Source organism: Peromyscus eremicus, chromosome 6 (assembly GCF_949786415.1).
Source record: "Peromyscus eremicus chromosome 6, PerEre_H2_v1, whole genome shotgun sequence".
Lineage (NCBI taxonomy): Eukaryota > Metazoa > Chordata > Mammalia > Rodentia > Cricetidae > Peromyscus > Peromyscus eremicus.
The window spans coordinates 69,244,763-69,265,425 of NC_081421.1; the positions used below are offsets into that span (position 1 = coordinate 69,244,763).

At 40.8% G+C, this 20,663-nt stretch overlaps 1 protein-coding gene across 6 annotated transcripts in view; it reads right to left on the reverse strand.

The window, feature by feature from the left end:
- Positions 1 to 20,663, reverse strand: part of Rprd2 (regulation of nuclear pre-mRNA domain containing 2) — a 57,424-nt gene that overhangs the window by 19,031 nt on the left and 17,730 nt on the right. For 3 of the 6 annotated variants that reach the window (XM_059265877.1, XM_059265874.1, XM_059265878.1), the window contains exons 2-7: positions 11,053 to 11,182; positions 7,672 to 7,772; positions 6,707 to 6,781; positions 5,369 to 5,421; positions 4,406 to 4,532; positions 1,287 to 1,462 (exon numbers count right to left, since the gene is read on the reverse strand). In XM_059265877.1, coding sequence (XP_059121860.1) covers positions 1,287 to 1,462; positions 4,406 to 4,532; positions 5,369 to 5,421; positions 6,707 to 6,781; positions 7,672 to 7,772; positions 11,053 to 11,182 — 662 coding nt within the window. The remainder of the gene's footprint in view (positions 1 to 1,286; positions 1,463 to 4,405; positions 4,533 to 5,368; positions 5,422 to 6,706; positions 6,782 to 7,671; positions 7,773 to 11,052; positions 11,183 to 20,663) is intronic. The other 3 variants (XM_059265876.1, XM_059265879.1, XM_059265880.1) reach the window with 1 other exon arrangement.

Sequence of the window (20,663 nt, forward strand, 5' to 3'; positions counted from 1 at the left end):
TAACAATAGATACATATTTCATTAAATAATATATAAATTACATTGATTTGGGAGTGGGCTTACAGGTGTGTGTATACTACAGCAACATATAGAGGTCAGAAGAAAATCTGTGGGAAAGTTGGTTTTCTCCTATCATGCCAGTCCTAGGGACTGAATGCAGGTTATCGAGGATGGCAGCAAGGGACTTCATCCTCTAAGCCATCTCACAGCCCCAATACTATTACAGTCCAAGTACAGAGTCATATGTGTTTTAGCCGTATGTATTTCTAGTCTTAGTTTTCATTTCTGTAATACTGTGAACTTCTAAAAAAGAATAAAAGGAAAAAAGAGAAAAAAGAAACATCAAGGCATGATAAGCAAACAATTAAAGCAGAGGGACTGTTAAGATGAGTGACTATGGTAACCCAGGCCTGTCTAGAGGTTGGAGGAAATCACTTCTTAGTTGAAACTGAAACCTTTAATTAAAACATCCTAGGAAATGATTACAGGCTTTCCTTAAGGTTTATTAAGGTTTATCCCCTATGGGAATAAAGTCCCCAAACTTCCATATGTTTATGTATTCTGTCTTTGTGAATATGCATGACTTAGGTAGAGGGATCATGGTACCTCCCCCCCACCCCAAGAAATCCATTTCACTCCAGCACCCTGTATTATCAAATCTTTGCTTCCTTGACCACTTCCACGTTAAAAATTACAAAGATACCTCTAATCATTCATGGTACCCTAGCTTAAAAAAAAAACAATCTTTATAGCTGGGCGGTAATGGTGCATGCTTCTAATCCTAGCATTTGGGAGGCAAAGGCAGGTGGAGCTGAGTTGAGACCTGTCTGGTCTATAAAGGGAGTTCCAGGACAAGCTCCAAAGCTACAGAGAAACCCTGTCTCAAAAACAAAACAAGCAAACAAACAAACAAACAAACTTTGTTTTTTTTAATAATAGTCCAAATGTATAGGGCACTATAGAAAGAATATAAGTTGCGCGCGCACACACACAGACACACACACACACACACACACACACACACACACACACACACACACGGAAAAAGGGGAAGAAAAAGAAACACTAGCGCACAATGCTTAGGACGTTCGTGAGTGTCAGTGTCGAGGGACCCATGTCTTAATGTAACCAGCACCACTTTTCACCAGCTACCGTGTCTTAGACAAGGACACTAACTCCTCAGGAGTAACTTCCTCCTCACCTGTGTCTGGTGTCAGGCGCCCTGTGTGACCAGTGTCTAACCCACAGGGAGCACTCAACAGAAGACAGCAGCTGCAATTACTTACGTTTGCCACCACTTTCACTTCCTTGTACTGTGCTTCATAGAAAATTCCAGCATTTTCTAGTGCTTCTGTTAGTGAGGGCCCGTTTTTCACCTGTTTATCTAATCCATTCACAAACTCCTCCAGCTTTGAACTTGCTTCTTCAAATTCTTTGGAGAACTTCTTTCCCCCTGTTTTGTCTAAAAGAATGGAGAAAGTATTTATTTCAAAATTAGAAAAGTAAAAACATTAATCTTAGCCAGGCAGTCGTGGCGCACGCCTTTAATCCCAGCACTTGGGAGGCAGAGGCAGGCAGATCTCTGAGTTCGAGGCCAGCCTGGGCTACAGAGTGAGTTCCAGGATAGCCAGGACTGTTTCACAGAGAAACCCTGTCTCGAAAAACCAACCAACCAACCGAATATTTATTTTTAAATTTTATGTGTATGGGCAACTGTTTACATGTATATGTTCCACATGCGTGCCCTTGGATGCCCTGGAACTGGAATTACAGGCCACTGGTGGTGAGTCACCCAGCATGGGTGCTGGGAACTGACTCCAAGTCCTCTGGAAAGACAGCAAGTGCTCTTAAGCACTGGTTACTGTTTCAGCCATGCTCCTCCTTAAGGATACCGGAACGGAGCTCCATCCTTCTCACTTGTGTCCACGTTCTGCAGTGCAGAAGGCTCGACTAAGGGGCCAGAAGTCGCCTCCTACAGCGGTCCGCACTCTTCTCTGAGCGGTGTCCGGAAATCAGGATGCTTCCTTCCCAGTGCTTGCTGGAGTAGAGCTGTGGACACGGGCACTCATCCTGTCTTTGCCTTTCATCAGCTATGCGACTTGAGCAAGCTACTAATCTCTTCCTGAGGCCTCAGCTTTCTCGTGGGTAGGACCGAGCTTTCCAGGATTGGGATTACACAGATGGCCCATGTTCAAGTTAAAGTATGGTGCAGTGGACAGGGCTGAATTCAATGGGTAATAGTCAAGTCACTCTGATCAGCAAGTATATTATCACTGTTCTGCCAAGACGTTTTGCTCATACTCAATGGATACACCCTTAGAAACATTACAGAATAAAAGCCCAGGCATCTTCATCTTTGGTGACTAATGCACATTACCAAGTTCATGTCACTGTTGTAAAACATGAGCAGAGGCTAGAAACACCATCTGAGTTGCTGTAAACTGTTTAAAAACAGCATGTCCTGCTTTCATTCTTTTCCCCCCATCATGGTTCAAGTACAAAGCACTGTGGAAGGCAGATAGTAGGGTTGATTATCTACAGAGGTACTGCTGATCCTGCTCTAATTTGTCTAAATGGTCTACTTCCCTTCTCCCTCTTTATAGCCCCTAGTTGCAATGGTTAAACACAGCTACCCAGTTCTTTTTTTGTTTTTGTTTTTCTTTTTCGAGACAGGGTTTCTCTGTATAGTTTTGGTGCCTGTCCTGGATCTCGCTCTGTAGCCCAAGCTGGCCTTGAACTCGCAGATTTGCCTGGCTCTGCCTCCTGAGTGCTGGGATTAAAGGCATGCGCCACCACTGCCCGGCTACCCAGTTCTTTAGAATATGTTCTCTAGCCAAGTCTAACTTTATGTAGACAGTGTAGGTGAACAAGCTTGATTGTTAGAACCAAAATGGGAACATTAAACAAACACCACAGCCCTCACAAATAGCATTATGACTTTGTTATCAAGTGTAGATTTTCCTCTTGGGGTGGGGTGGGGATGTGAAGTTTATTTTGTATGGCTTATCTGGAAACTTCTATAAATCTTATGTTTTACGACTTTAATCCTGGCACTCCAGAGGCGGAGACAGAGGCAGACAGATCTCTATGAGTTCAAGGCCAGCCTGATCTACAGAGTAAGTTCAAGGCCAGCCTGGTCTACACAGAGAAACACTGCCTCGAAAATCCAAAAACCAAACAAAAAAACTTATGTTCTAGTAAAATATTGTTATTCTATAAATAATTAAATAAAAATAAAGCACAGTACAGGAGCTAAATAGACACAAAAAATGAATAGCTCATCATCATTTACTCATTATTTCAAAGATATGTACCAAATTCATATTATGTGTATTTGTTCAAGCATTAGAGTACAGAAATAGTCAAGTAAAAGATAATCTCTGACTGTAGGAGGCTTATCTTCTAATAAATTATGAGTATAATTATATACAATTCATAATATAAAAAAGGAAAGGAATTAACTAGACTTTACAAGACAACAGAATAACCTTATGAAAAAATATAATCAAACAAATTAACCACAAAGGGGAAGCAAAATTGTTTATATCTAATTCACTATAGCAATACAGTGAAAGAGTAAGAATTGACATACAAAGCCAGGTGTGTGGTACATGAGAGGTGGAGGTGGGTAGATCTTTTTGAGTTCAAGACTAGCCTGGTATACACAGTGGAACCCTTTAACAAACAAATAACTCCCTGCCTCCAAAATGAAAAAACAGGGCAGGAGAGATGGTTCAGGGTTTAAGAGCATTTGCTGCTCTTGTGAGGGTCCTGGGTTCTGTTTCTAGCATTAACATGGTGGCTTACAACCACCCTTAACTCCAGCCCAGGGAACCCAATGCCCTTTGGCCTCTCTGTAGGCACCAGGCACAGATGTGATGCACATACAGATATTCTGGCAAAATACTGATACATATAAAGTAAAATAAATAAATCTTAACCACCCCCAAAAAAGACCTCACAAAACCTACCCCCTCAGGGGAATTTATTTATTTATGAGGTTTATGCAAATCAAACTGCTACCTCAATGGAACACAATTGCTTCTGAAAACTGTTTTACCTGAAGAGGGTAGAGATTCAACTTTGAGATATATATAATATGTGTGTGTGTGTGTGTGTGTGTGTGTGTGTGTGTGTGTGTGTTTCTGGTTTTTTTTTGGAGCTGAGGATCGAACCCAAGCACTCTACCACTGAGCTAAATCCCCAACCCATTTTTTTTGGTTTTTTTACAAGACAGTTTCTCTGTGTAACTCTTGGCTGTCCTGGAACTCACTCTGTAGACCAGGCTGGCCTTGAACTCACAAAGATTCAACTACCTCTGTCTCCCTAGTACTGGGACCAAAGGTGTGCACCACCACCACCTGGCTACTTTGAGCTATTTTATTTAGAAGGATGTATTTGTTACCTTTTAAACACTTGAGAGTTTCGGTGCTGCAAACATCCACTCTCATAGTTGATAACTGTTTCTCCTTCAATTCTATCTGATCTTCTGAGCGTTTGTACATCAACAACTCTTCAATGAGGGCCTGAGACTAAACACAGACCATAGTCAATTTTCATCAGAGAAGATCAAATATTCTCTCCCTACATATAGAAGACTAATGACTATTAAAGTCCTAAGAGGAAAAAAATTATTATTATTATTTTTAAATTTTCCTCAGAGCAACAGAATTAATCTTCAATTCTCATGTCAAAACTATATTATTAGCTACACACTTACTATGTAGCCCTGCTTCATAGACCAGGGTGGCCTCAAACTTGTCCCTGCCTCCTGAGTGCTAGGATTAGCCTTCACAATCACAATCACCAAGTTATAACAACAAAACCCTTTTATTGAAATTAAAAATGTTTTTAACTTCTAACTTATTTTATAATCAGCACATATTTGTAGGCACACAGGTACATGGTGCATGTGCAGGGGTCAGAGGATAACTCTGTCAGGAGCTATCTCTCTCCTTTCATCGTGTGGCTCCCAGGAGTCTCTCAGGTTAGCAGGCTTGGTGACTATCTCCCCAGTCCCTAATTATTCAAGTTAATTCATGGATACGGGTTAACACGGAAACAACAGCCCCTCCTACTCTCCTTAAATTTAATTAGATATTTAGTCTTGTGCTGTTCTAAGAAAATTTTAATTTAGTAGCACTAAATTAAAAAAGAAGGCTCCCTGGTAACATACACTACACACAGAGCTTAACTGGCAACAGATGTTTTAGAAGGTTGTGTTTCCACTAGGGAAACAGAACTCTAGGTAATCTCATTCTATTCGGATTCCCCATGTGCATGTGAGCAGAAGTAAGGATGACTAGGAACTGTGGCTTCAAAGGCGAATAAATGATTTTTGGTATACTTAACAAATTCTGTAACTTACCCGAAACTCAGCAACTATCTTAGATTTGAGAGCAGCTTTTGGATTCGTGGATGCTGTTGAATGAAAAAAAAAATCATTATTAAGAATGATTTTCCATTCTTTGTGCTTTTCATTAAGCACAAAGACTTGACCAAATGCAGGAAAAAATCTGAGACATAGAGTTAAGGGTGTACTCTGCAAGCATACAGGCAGGCCATGCACACATAAATCATAGTATAATACTGCAGTAAAATAATTGACTATGAAATTTAAATACTCCTAAATATGGCCAATAGAAAAATAAACTATTTAGATAAGTCTAACCAACTTACCTCCAACAGACTTGTTAAGTCCTAGAATTAATGATTTGGAGACACGGAGGTAGGTACATGAAGCACCTCCTTCTCCTGGTCTCATCAAGTGTAAGAAAAATCTCAATATCTCAATGTAAGAGTGTCCAGGAACAAGACATCCAATTAATCCTGAGCACCAGCTGAAGAAAATTATTTATCAACTCCCATCTGGTTAAGTTTGGACTTTTTTTTTTTTTAGCTGACTCAGTTCATAGAAACAAAAGGTCTAAATGCATTATCACTGCAATTGAACTTTGGCCAGACTGATGGCTCCCGTTGTTCTTAAGCATGCAATGTATGACAAAAGGATGCCAGAGGACTCCCTTAACCACGATGAGTATCATATGCTTGACGGAGCAAAACATCCCAACTCTCTTGTTTCACCTCCCAATTCTCCACTGTCCTTCACCTTGTTCCCTCCAAACCTTCCAGTCTCTTGATATTCCTCAGTTTGCCCACAACAGTCTATAGCATGCAGCATTCCACTCCCTCGATATCATGCTGGGTAGGACAAAGGACAAACACAACAGGAGCTCCAGATAGAGAATGAGTTTCTGGTCAAAATTGGAGGCCCATGTCTAATCTGGTAGAATGTTTCCCCAAATCTGAAGGCTTTCATGGCTCCCAGAGAAATGCTTCTTAATGCCTAGTCTCCTCTTCAGCTCTGTGGTGTAATACCAGTCGCCTCTAACTTTGCACATCTTTGAATGTGGAAATTAGCCTGGGTACTAGAAAGCTTTTTTTTTTTTTCTTCTTTCAATCCCCCAACTACTCTTGGATCTTCGCTCAATTAAAACCCTTTTTGTGCATTTCCTCTGTTTAAAAGTAGTTTTTAAAAGAAGTAACTTCATGCTGGCTTGATTAGTCTACGTCACTGGGAACCTCCCAGGCCTGGGAACACAGGCTTGCCCATGGTTTATGCCAGGTACGCTGTCAAACGGTCTACATTTTCTTCTGCTCCAAAAGGAGGAGGTAATTTTATATTAGTTGAGATTTTGTTCCTTACTTTGTGATTTCTTCCACTGCTTACTCGGTTTGTTCAGATTTTCTTTCAGCTGCTTCTGAGTTTTGAAAGAGGTACCTGGAAAACATTGCAGTTTTGGCAGTCTGGCATTATGGGAAGTTGTTCTGTCTGTCCACTTCAGTGCCAAAATTGGAGCATGAAAAAAGGCAATCCAAGACTGTGTAGTTTCTTTCATTTCTTTTCTTTTATTTTTATAAAAACAAAACCAGAAAACACCCACCAAATCTAAGAAGCTATTAAATAAATGTAATTTCTACGAGTAATGAAACCTCCAGTCTGAAAAAGAATAAGGCAGAGGCTAAAAATAACAGCTACTTTCAAATAGAACACAAACTCATATGAAGGATTCAACAGCTTCTTAGAAGGTGTTCTTTTAAAAGCAAATTTCTAGTGAAATGATGATCATGGTAATAATTATCATCAACTTCTATTTGCTGATTTAATTACATATATCTTATATGTAAGAACTAGTTTATTTAAAACACACACGCACGCATGCACGCGCGCACAAAGAATGGATATATAATTACTGCAAATCTAAGCCAAATGGAGCTTACAGAATATACAAGCATACTCACCCCCAAACAATTTAAAATGTGAAACGATGCCCCAAATTTCCCCAACAGTAAGAAGACAGAGCAGTATTTATTCAACACAGCCAATGAAGAGTTTTAAAGACTCAAGGAAAGCAAGCACATGAGAATAACCAGATGACTATCATCACCTAACATGTTTGGTGTTTGTAATCAGCAGGGACAAAGATCAAACGACCTATCCCAATCAATTCTACTGAGTGCAGTTACTCATATTTTTATGTCTTTAATTTTAAACAAATCAGGCCAGATCCCTTCACCCCTTTAGTATTATACAACAGGACTAGAGCTATGGATACAGACACAATTGTAAAGATTGACTTTAAATTCTTTTAGGAAAGAAAAGGAACTTACTTAAAGCTTCTCTCAATGCCACAATCATGTCTTCTGGGTACACATTTCTATCTTCCCAGATTTTAAAGATTCGCTCTATTGACTTAGAGACAGATGGATCCCTGGAAGAAAAGTAAATATAAAATGCTGACCTACGCCGGGCGGTGGTGGCGCACGCCTTTAATCCCAGCACTCGGGAGGCAGAGCCAGGCGGATCTCTGTGAGTTCGAGGCCAGCCTGGTCTCCAAAGCGAGTTCCAGGAAAGGCGCAAAGCTACACAGAGAAACCCTGTCTTGAAAAACTAAAAAAAAAAAAAAAAATGCTGACCTACAGCCAGCCAGTGGTGGTGCATGACTTTAATCCCAGGACAGGCACCAAAACACAAAGAAACTCTGTCTCAAAATCCTCTTCTCAGCCAGTCGGTGGTGGCGCACGCCTTTAATCCCAGCACTCGGGAGGCAGAGCCAGGTGGATCTCTGTAAGTTCGAGGCCAGCCTGGGCTACAGGGCGAGATCCAGGACAGGCACCAAAACAACACAGAGAAACCCTGTCTTGAAAAAAAAAAAAACAAACACACCTCCCCCTCCCCCCAAAAAAAGCTGACCTACCCTCAAACTCGAAGTCTGTGAATAGTTACCAACAATATACTATCAAGAAAACTTCTTGTGTTGTGTATTCTTTTGAAACTGGAGCTACGGATGGTTGTGAGTCACCATGTGGGTGCTGGTAACCAAATCTTGGTCTTCTGGAAGACCAGCAAGTACTATTTACTAAGCCAATTCTCTAGCCGTGTGTATACTTTTAAATATTTTTTCCTACATTGTTTATTGCTAAGGAAAATTTCCTCCTTGTGATGATCATGAAATACAAAGATCTAGTCAACACTTGACACACTTGGCATTCAAAAGGAAAAGCTGAATCTAACAAAATAACAACACAGGACTAGAGATGGCACAGCAGTTAAGACTGTGTACTGCTCTTGCAGCGACCCCAAGGTGGGTTTCCAGCACCGACCTTGGGCAGCTTACAATTGCCTGTAACTACAGCTCCAGGGATCCAACGCCCTCTTCTGGCCTTCATGGATGACCCCACACATGGAGTATATACTCACACAGATACTCACATGGAGAGCAATGTGTTTTTTTGAGACAGGGTCTCACTCTGTGTCACTGGCTGGCCTGTAACTCAGTATGTAGACCAGGCTGGCCTTGCACTCAGAGAGTCACCTCTACCTCCCAAATCCAGGGATTAAAAGAATAGACCACTATGTTTGGCATAAAAAGAAATTTAAGTTGGGCATTGACAACACACACCTTTAATCCCAGCACTTAGGAGGCAGAGGCAGGTGGTTCTCTGTGAGTTTGAGGCCAGCCTGCTCTACATAGTGAGTTCCAGAACAATCAGGGCTACTCAAAACAAAACAAAACAACCCCCGCCCCTCGCAAAAAAAAAAAAAAAAAAGAAAAAAGAAAGAAAAAGAAAAAAAGAAAAAAAGAAAAAAAAGACAAAGAAATTAAAAAACAATTTTAAACAGCTTGATCAAAAAAGCAAAAATCAATGAAGTTACGATGGGGTAAAGGGAGGCTGAGGCAGAAGGATCATGAGTTTGAGGTCGTGTTGACTACAGTGAGAACCCCACTTAAAAAAGGTTTAAAACAAGGGGAGCAATATGGCTCAGAGGGTAAAGGTGATTTTCACCAAGCTTAATGACCTGAGTTCTATTCCTGGGACCTACATGGTGAAACGAGAGAATTAACTCCTGAAAGTTGTCCTCTGACCTCCACATGCATGCTGGGGCATATGTACACACATACACAAATAAGTAAATGTAATAATAAAACAAATGGTGCTGCAGAGACAGTTGAGCAGTTCAAAGTGTTTCCTATTCTTGCAGAGGACCCGGTCCAGTTCCTGTCACCCACATGGGGCTCACAACTGTCTATAATTCCAGTCCTAGAGGATCTGATGACCTCTTCTGGACTCCACTAGCACCAGGCGTGTGTGTGTGTGTGTGTGTGTGTGTGTGTGTGTGTGTGTGTGTGTGTGTGTGTGCGCGCGCGCGCGCGCATGCATGCATGCATGCATGCATGCATAATATTCACATACATAAAATAAAATTTTAACAAATGGAAACAAAGAACTGGGATGAAGCATGGTGCAGAGCACTGGTTTAGCAAGTGCCCATACAGAAGGTCCTGACTTCCATCTTCAGCACCAAAACAAAATAGAATACAGAACCCAGAATAACTGCACTAGGATTGAAATACTGGTTTTTTCTTCCTTTTAAGGTTTACTGAAAAATAAGCATGAATCAACTCCATACTACAACATGTGTTCTGAGAAGAGGATTCCAGCCTGATCAAACACTGCCGTATATGCAACCAAAATACACATATAAAATAAAAATAAATAAATAAATTTAAGAAGTACCACCCCTCAAAAAGAAGAATCAATGAGCAATCATAGAAGTATATGCCTGTAACATCAGCAACCAGGATGCTAGTTAAAGGCTAGCCTGGGATATATAGCAAGACTATGCCTTTAAAAACAAAACATGGGGTGGCGCACACCTTTGATCCCAGCCCTCAGGAAGCAGAGCCAGGTGGATCTCTGTGAGTTCAAGGCCAGCCTGGACTACAGACCAAGATCCAGGACAGGCACCAAAACAACAGAGAAACCCTGTCTCCAAAAAACAAAACAAAACATGGGCTAAGCATGGTAGTGCATGCCTTTAATCCTAGCACCCGGGAGGCAGAGACAGGTGGAGCTCTGATCAAGGCCAGTCTGTTCTACAGAGTGAGTTCCAGGACAGTCAGGGCCATGTGAAGACACTGTCTCAGAAAAACAAAATGTAACACAGACCCACAAAATAAAAATCCAAAGGAAAAAAGAGAAAGAGATAGGGTAGAGGAGGAAAAAGAGAGAAAAGAAAAAGGAGGGATCAAACTGGTACGATCTCAAAACGAAAAATAAGGACAAAAGAATGAGAGAATATTCTAACATCTTACTATATCCATCAAAAGACAAAAAAGAACCATAACTTTCTAAGCACATCTATCAAAGTACATGTACACTAAAGTGTAAGATTAAAAAACTGCCAGGCAGTTTTTTGTTTGTTTGTTCTTTTGGTTTTTTGAGACAGGGTTTCTCTGTGTAGCCCTGGGACTCACTTTGTAGACCAGGCTGACATCAAACTCACAGAGATCCTAACTAGAACAGACAGGCTATACTTCCATTTCTTCCCCTATTTTCATGCCGAGATTCTTTCATTATTTAAAAAAATCTGTAAGCTGAAGAACACTAAAAATTGCACAACTACTCAAGTTCTTGCTAATGAATGGAAAAAGAAAAGAAAGTTTTTCAGTCTTCTTAAATCCCAAAGCACAGTAAGGATTTACTTACTTTACCAGAGCGGCCGCTTCAGGTAGCACATCAGCAAATGATTCACGGAATATGATTGCATTTTTCCTTTTGCAATTCTGTATGACATCATTGGCAAGATAAAAGAGATTCAAACGATGGGGATATGTAGCTGTAGATGAAAGACAATAAAAAAAGTTATTTTATACTTAGTGCAACTTGTTCCAAATATTGTTTTCAAAGAGCTAATTTTTTTAAAAGATTTATTTATTTATTATGTATACAGCATGTATGACTGCAGGCCAGAAGAGGGCACCAGACCTCAGTACAACAGATGGTTGTGAGCCACCATGTGGTTGCTGGGAATTGAACTCAGGACCTCTGGAAGAGCTGTCAGTGCTCTTAACCTCTGAGCCATCTCTCTAGCCCCCAAAGAGCTAATTTTTTACTACATTATTTTAAGCTTATGGGTGTTCTGTCTGCTTGTATGTACATCATATGCATGCAGTTTCATCATATGCACGCAGTGTCCATGGAGACCAGGAGAGGGCATCAGAGCAGCCAGTGTTCCCAAACTCTGAGCATCTCTCCAGGCCCAGTTAAGCATTTTTATATGAACTAATTACATGAATGAAATAGTGAATAATAAACAATTAACTAATGGATTAATTTATTAAATGTACTAAAACCCTAACCATTTGAGGTTAAATTTATGTTCATGTATTCTTCAAGTAGACCATCTCACTCTGTAGATGTTTGGCACTAAAGGAAAAAAAATCCTTTAGTGGCTTTAGACATGCTAAGACAACATAAAATTGTTTCTCCAACTATGTGAAAACCAAAAAAACAAAAACAAAAACAAAAACAAAAAAGGGTTGAATAAAAAACTCAGTTTGTTATAAAAATATCAAGGCCAGTATAAAAAGTGTAACACCAAACTCTAATCAGAAATCAATTGTGTAAATAATGTTTAATAGTATGTTATACACAGATTCCTAGATTAACCAATCCAAACACTACTCACATAGCAGCACCTAAGTCCAAGTCCTCTAGTTTACTGGCTGGAGTTATTTTAATTGTCTGTGTTACAGTGTTCTGGGGATAATTTGACTCCATATATACATGAAGGCTAAGCTTTTCCAAGGCTCAACTTACCTAAGATTCACTGTTACATGTGGGGCAATTCCAATATTCACATAGATGATCCATGTTTCCACAGTTCCTCAATCTCAAATTCAGTAACTTCTGAGATCTCCCCTCAGCCCCTTCTCTCTGCATACTCTCCTATCCCCCATTACACGGGTTCTACAACTTCATCAGACATCAGTTCGTTTTCAAACTCCTCAGCCTCCTTTAGAATTCACTTTAGATTAATTCCAGAGTATTTGATACATTATTTAAATTACTCTTATCAAATTCCTCGTCTTCTTTTCCTTCTCTAACTAATTTAGCATTCTAGAACATGCATTCAACAAAATCCTAAATTTAGATTAGTCTAAATGAATGCTTTTTTTTTTTTTTTTTTTTTTTTTTTTGGTTTTTCGAGACAGGGTTTCTCTGTGTAGCTTTGCACCTTTCCTGGAACTCACTTGGTAGCCCAGGCTGGCCTCGAACTCACAGAGATCCGCCTGGCTCTGCCTCCCGAGTGCTGGGATTAAAGGCGTGCGCCACGACCACCCGGCCTAAATGAATGCTTTTACTGTACCTTTCTTTGCTGATTTTTTTAAAAATTAGATTTAATAATTTTATTTTGTGTTTAGCCTGTATGTATGCATGTGCACCATCTCTCCATCCCTTTCTTTTCTGTTTCTCTCTGTTTTTTATTTTTTTTTTTCTTTTTTTCTTTTTTTTTTTTTTTTTTTGAGACAAAGTATTGGTGGGTTGAATAAGAATGGTCCCCATAGGCCAGGCAGTGGTGGCGCACGCCTGTAATCCCAGCACTCAGGAGGCAGAGGCAGGCGGATCTCTGAGTTCGAGGCCAGCCTGGTCTACAGAGCTAGTCCAGGACAGGCTCCAAAGCTACAGAGAAACCCTGTCTTGGAAAAAAAAAAAAAATGGTCCCCATAGGGTCATATATTTGAATGCTTAGTCACCAGAGAATAGAAATCTTTGAAAAAATTAGAAGGATTAAGATGGGTGGTGGGGGGCTGGAGAGATGGCTCAGAGGTTAAGAGCACTGGCTACTCTTCCAGAGGTCATGAGTTCAATTCCCAGCAACCACATGGTGGCTCACAACCATCTGTAATGAGATCTGGTACCCTCTTCTGGCCTACTGACTTACATACAGGCAGAACATTGTATACATAATAAATAAATTAATTAATTAATTAAAAAAAAAAGACGCCGGGCGGTGGTGGCACACCTTTAATCCCAGCACTCGGAGGCAGAGGCAGGCAGATTTCTGTGAGTTTGAGGCCTGGTCTACAGAGTGAGTTCCAGGATAGTCAGGGCTACACAGAGAAACCCTGTCTGGAAAAACAAAAACAAACAAACAAAAAAGATTAGGAGGTGTGGCCTTGTTGGAGGAAGTGTGTCACTAGGGGGTGGGCTTTGAGATTTCAAAAGCCCATACCAGCCCAATCAGAGTGAGTCTGTCTGTCTGTCTGTCTGTCTGTCTCTCTCTCTCTCTCTCTCCCTCCCTCCCTCCCTCCCTCCCTCCCTCCCCTCCCCCCACTCTCCTGTGGATCAGGCTTTTTCACCACCACTCCTGCCTGCCACCACGCTCCCTCCACAATGATAACTACAAACAAGCCTTCAAGTTGCCTTGCTCACCGTGTCTCCTCAAATCAATTAAACAATGACTAAGACGCAAGGTCTCACTATATGGGCCTGGAATTTGGTGGGTAGACCAGGCTGGCTTCAAACTCTAGAGATCTGCCTGTCTCTACCTCCAGAGTTCATTCCTGTTTCTGAGGTAGTCTTGCATAGCCCAAGCTGGCCACAAACCCCTGATCCTCCTGACTCCACCTCCCAGGCACTGATGTTACAGGTGTGTGCTACCATGTTTTGCTGCATCTTTAATTCTCCTGTTAGATTCTACTTAAGAAAAGGTCTACCAAGAAGGGGACTAAAGTCTTATGAGCTAAGTTTCCTTCTTCAACTGGGCCCCTAGTGTTAACAATTCCTCCTCATGACCTTCAGCAGCACCTTCTCTCATTTGCTCTAAGAAGTATTTCACAATATACCATCCATGATACCCTCTACAGTACTCCAGCTCTCTCATTCTTGGGACATAAGCTTACATGCTATTTTATAAACAAAGTAGAAACCATTAAACGAGAATTATCTTCTATTAAAACACTTGACGCATCCCCATCTCATTACCCAGAGGAATTCTGACACCCTTAGTGGAAGCCTGAAAGACACTGGACAACTAAACAGTTCAAAACAAAATAGAGACAGACCATCAGCAACAATCCCAACCACCAAATCAAAAGGCCAAACACCTAGCCAGGTGTGGGGGCACATTCCTGCTTCCCAGTCCTAGGGAGTGAGTGAACAAAGGCAGGAAGATTACAATCGCATGGTCAGCCTTGTGATACATAGCAAGTGTGAGGTTATCCTGGGGCATATAGGACCCTGTCTCAAAACAACAAAACTCCTAAAATATTAATAACTGGAGAATGTAGGTTAAGGTACACAGTAAAGTGTTTTTAAAATTTGAAATTTAAACTCTTGGATTACAGGTATGAGCTTGAATTTCAAACTTCAAAAGTAACTTCTTAATATGCTATATTTGATTTATTTTTCACCTGTCTTTCCTCCTCTCAAGAACTTTAAGCCCCCCAAACTTGACTAGAGATATAGCTCCATGGTCAAATACCTACACTAAGAGTGATGAGTAGGGGCAGGGGGATCTCTTGAGTTCAAGGCCAGCCTGGTCTACAGAGTGAGTTCCAGGACTGTTACACAGAGAAACCCTGCCTAAAAAAAAAAGTGATGAAAGCCAGGCATGGTGGAGAACGCCTTTAATCCCAACACTCAGGAGGCAGAGGTGAATAGATCTCTGTGAGTTCAAGGCCAGTCTGGTCTAAGGGCAGCCAGGACTTAGAGAGATCTGTCTTTAAAGAAAACACCAAGATTACTAAGACTCAGGTTTGACTGGGAGTAAGGGTTTTGCCAGTTTTACTTCCTGCTGGATTCTAACTAGTTTTCTGTATCTATTTTTGTTTGTCTATCATGCTTTTTGAGCCAGGGGTCTTGCTAAATTAGCTCAGGCTGTCCTTTGAACCACTGATCTCTAAATGCTAAAATTATAGGGCCTTCTCCTACATCCATGTACTGGGGGGATGGGCTCAGGGTCTTGTTCTTGCTAGGTAAGCAATCTACCAGTTATACCTAGCCTAGCCCTTTCAATTTTTTTTTCTCCTTTTTTTTGTATCTTGGGACAGACTCTAAATTTGCCCAGGCTGTCCCTTGAATTTGGAATTGTCCTATTTCAGCCTCCAGAGTGTGCCACCATACTTCAGTTTCTACTTTTTAAATGGACAAATGAAGGAAAATGAGAAGACAAATACAGGGGAAAAGACAATAAACAAAATGAGTAGCCTTAGTTTATCTTGGTTAGTCACCCCCTATGACTTCTGTAGCATCGGTTAAACAGGGCTGAGACCCTGTATAAGGTAGGAAGGCTACAGCAGAAATAAATCTAGATTAAAGTCATTGTTGTCACATTAACCACTCCACACTCTAAAGCTAAGCACTCAAGCTTTTTTTTTTTTTTTTTTTTTTTTGGTTTTTCGAGACAGGGTTTCTCTGTGTAGCTTTGCGCCTTTCCTGGTACTCACTTGGTAGCCCAGGCTGGCCTCGAACTCACAGAGATCCGCCTGGCTCTGCCTCCCGAGTGCTGGGATTAAAGGCGTGCGCCACCACCGCCCGGCCACTCAAGCTTTTTTAAATTTTTTTTTAAATCACTATGGAGACGTAGAAAGGGGTTAACAGAAAAATGAGGGTTATTGGTTTTATTTGTTTGAGATAGAGTCTTATATGGCCCAAGCTGGCTTCAATTTATTATGTATTTAAGGATAACCTCGGGCTGAACCTCCTGCCTCTCTACCTCCCTAATACTGGGATTACAGATGTCTACTACCCTGCCCAGTTTTATGAGGTGCTGGGGATCAAATCCAGGGCTCTGTGAAGCACCCTAAGCAAGCACTACCGAATTAGCTACATTCCCAACCACTGGATTGCTGATTTAAATGTAGCAATATCAAAATGAAACTGTTAGCCTGGTAGCAGAAAGACAGGGTAACTTTTTTTTTTTTTTGAGACAGGGTTTCTCTGTGTAGTTTTGGTGCCTGTCCTGGATCTTGCTCTGTAGACCAGGCTGGCCTCAAACTCACAGAGATCCATCTGCCTCTGCCTCCCGAGTGCTGGGATTAAAGGCGTGCGCCACTGCAAGACTGGGTAACTTTTAACATGATAATATTAATATTTTATGTCTACCTGTCAAAAATGTTCAGGGGCAAAACTGAGAGATGGCTCAGAAGCTGAGGGCAATTGTTCTCTTCTAGACCAAGGTTCACGACTGCTTGTGACTACATGAGATCTCTTACAGCCACACTTTGAATACTGCAAACACATGGTACATACATATTCAGGCACTTACACAAACACAGTAAATAAATAAACTTTTAAAAAGAAAAAAGGTTAAGTGGGGGCTAGAGAGATGGTTCCTGATTTCCAGCACCCACGTAGCAGCTCACACAACCCTAGGGGATTTGATTTTGGCTTCTATAGACACAAACATGGTACACAAACATACATGCAGGCAAAACACCCATACACATCCAATAATAATAATAATAATAACAGTAGTAGTAGTAGTAGCAGTAGCAGTAATAGTAAATTTTTAAATGGTCAAAGGCAAAGGCAATTAAGCAGAAAGAAATCTGGGACCATAGAGAAATACTAATAAATGGAAAAACAAGTATCTTTACAAAGACAAAGAGACAGAACAACAAGAAAGTGCAATTTTTTCCTAAATTTGTTGTTAGTACGCCAACAAATATTTAAGAAATTTAACTGTTTACTTGCTGATGAATGAAATACTATTAATTACACTGTATATTCTCATATTTCTTTTTCTTTTCTTTTCTTTTCTTTTTTTTTTTTTTTTTGTTGTTGGTGGTGGTTTTTTTTTTTTGGTTTTTCTCTGTGTAGCTTTGGCGTCTTTCCTGGAACTTACTCTGTAGCCCAGGTCATCTCAAACTCACAGAGATCTGCCTGCCTCTGCCCCCTACTGGGATTAAAGGCGTGCGCCACCACCGCCCGGCTTATTCTCATATTTCTTAGCAAGATTTTTATGAGAAAAACATAAGCTGGGTGTGCTGGCACATGCCTTTAGACCTAGTACTTGGGAGACAGATTCAAGTGGATCTCTCTGAGTTCAAGGGCAGCATGACTTACATATTGAGTTCTAGGATAGCCAGAACTACACAGAGAGACCCTGTCTTGAAAATGAATGAATGAATGAATATTGTGGATACTGTAATTAGCAAACAATTTCAGACACTTTCAAGTCTAATCTCATCTTATGTCATATTTATAGAACCTAAGTCCTTAGTTGATTTTAATATACATTGAAAAGGGAACCATATCCAACCTAAAATTCAAAGTAGTCTAAATTTTTATAAGACATTAGTCCAGGGGCCATCGAGATGGTTCATAGGGTAAAGGCACTTGCTGCCAAGCCTGCACACCTGAGTTCACTTGCTGGGACCCACATGGTGGAAAGAGAGAACCACCAAGTCATTCTCTGACCGCCACACGTCTGTCTGTCCATCTGTCTCTTTTTCTCTCTCATACACACACACAAATGAATGAACGAATGAATGAAATGGAATGAATGAATGAATGAATGAAAAACAAAAGAAAACAGCAGTCCAGGGACTAGGGAGATGACTTATGGGTAATAGTGCTTGCTGCACAAGCATGACGTTCTGAGTTTGAATTTACAGTACCCATGTGAAAGTCAGAGATGGCTAGGCATGCCTGTGACCCACCCCAGTGATAAAGACAGGTGGATCCCACACCCGATAAGTACTCATCCTGCTCTCTTCCATTTAATGACATGAACCATTCTACATATTTGCATTGTTTTTAGCTAGGGTATAAATTATTTGGAGGGGCTGGAGAGATGGCTCAGAGGTCAAGAGCACTGACTGCTCTTCCAGAGGTCCTGAGTTCAATTCCCAGCACCCACATGGTGGCTCACAACCATCTGTAATGAGATCTGGCACCCTCTTTTGTATACATAATAAATAAATGAATCTTTTTAAAAAAATTATTTGGAAACACAATTTCTTTCTTTTTTTTTTTTTTTTTTTTTTGGTTTTTCAAGACAGGGTTTCTCTGTGTAGCTTTGCGCCTTTCCTGGAACTCACTTGGTAGCCCAGGCTGGCCTCGAACTCACAGAGATCCGCCTGGCTCTGCCTCCCAAGTGCTGGGATTAAAGGCGTGCGCCACCACCGCCCGGCCACCATTTCTTTATCACCCCTCTACTTCTCACAGTGCTAAAACCACATTTTATCTTTTCTTTTCTCATCTTTTCTTTTTTTTAAGATTTATTTATTATGAATACAATGTTCTGCCTACATGCCAGAAGACAGCACCAGATCAGATTACAGATGGTTGTGAGCCACCATGTAGTTGCTGGGAATTGAACTCAGATCCTCTAGAAGAGCAGCTAGTGCTCTTAACCCCTGAGTCATCTCTCCAGCCCTCTTTTTTCCTTTAAGGCAGGATCTCACTATGTAGTCCTGGCTAGCCTAACAGGTATTTGCCTGCTTCTGCCTCCCAGTGCTGGGCTACATTTCCTCTTTTTTTTTCATCTTCAGTGAGTACTATTACTACTAGTACGACATCAGGAAAGAGAAACATAATATGCCTGCTGTAGTAGTTTAAATGTAATTGGCCCCCATAATCTCACAGCAAGTGGCACTATTAGGAGGTGTGGCTTTGTTGGAGTGGGTGTGGCCTTGTTGGAGGAAGTGTGTCACTGTGGGGGCGGGCTTTAGGTTTCCTATGCTTGGGTACCACCCAGTATCAGTCAACTTCCTGATACCTGCAAGATGTAGGACTCTCAGCTACTCCTCCAGCACTACATCTGCCTGCACTCACCATGTTCCCCACCATGATGACAATGGACTGAACTTCTGAAACTGTAAGTGAGTCATCCCAATTAATTGTTTTATTCGTAAGAGTTGCCGTGGTAATGGTGTCTTTTCACAGCAATAGAAACCCTAAGACAGCTGCTATAGACAAGATAATCCATAAATCATTTCCATTGTAGATTTAGAATACATCAATTCTCTTACAAACACCTTGGTAACTACACTCTTGTGGGCTTTTTTTTTTTTTTTTTTTTTAAATGTGTATGGGTGTTTTGCCTGCATGTATGTCTGTGTATCATGTGCATGCCTGGTGCCCTCAGAGGTCAAATGAACTGTATTAGACAGTTGTGAACCCCTATATGGGTACAGGAATTGAACCCAGGTCCTCTGGAAGAGCACCCAGTACTTTTAACCTCTGAGCACCTTTTTAAACCTGGTAACTGCACTCTTTTTCTTTGTTTTTTTCGAGACAGGGTTTCTCTGTGTAGTTTTGGTGCCTGTCCTGGATCACTCCATAGACCAGGCTGGCCTCGAATTCACAGATATCCGCCTGGCTCTGCTTCTCGGGAAACTACACAGAGAAAACCTGTCTCAAAAAACAAAAACAAAAACAAACAAACAAAAAAGCATGCACCACCACTGCCTGGCTCAATTGCACTCTTTTTTTTTTTTTTTTTTTTTTTTTTTTTTTAAGGTTTATTTATTGTGTATACAGTGCTCTGCCTCCATGTATGCCTTTATACCAGAAGAGGGCACCAGATCTCATTCTAGATGGCTGTGAGCCACCATGTGGTTGCTGGGAATTGAACTCAGAACCTCTGGAAGAATAGCCAGTGCTCTTAACCTCTGAGCCATCTCTCCAGCCCTCAACTGCACTCTTAAAGCTTACACATATCACAAGAATCTCACTACGTTTTAGTCCAGTTCTTGGGGATCTGATGTCCCATTCTAACCTCTGTGAGCACTAGGCACACATGTAGTACACTGACATACATGTAGGCAAAACACTCATACACATAAAATTAAATAAATCTCTTGAAAATAAAATAAACTTTAAAAAACCAAATCCCCTTATCTCTTAAGCCAAAGACCAGGTAGCCCCTCTTGTCCAGCTGTATGACCCTTCCAAACACTGCTCTCCTCATTAATACCAATAGGATACTAATAACTGTTTCTTTCTGTTCAAAGTAGTTGTCAAGATTATGTGACAGGAAACATAAAATTTCAAGTTCACCATCTAGTACGTGACTGGTAAAGAATGAACTAACAGTACACAATTCTTTTCAGGTGCCCTACAGACGCCAGTGCCATCTAGTTCAAATCTGCTCTCATTATCTGTTCTTCCCAAATTCCCATCCACCAAAGATACAGAGAACTTGTCTTCCAAATGTTCCTCTAAATTACAGCCACAACATTCAACTGTCAAGCTTATCAAGTTCTATTTTCTAAATTCTTCTAAGATATTTCTCCTTCTCTGTTTTAATTCAAACTTGGTCAGATTATGTAACATTTCTTCCACTTTATGTCACTATGTACCTC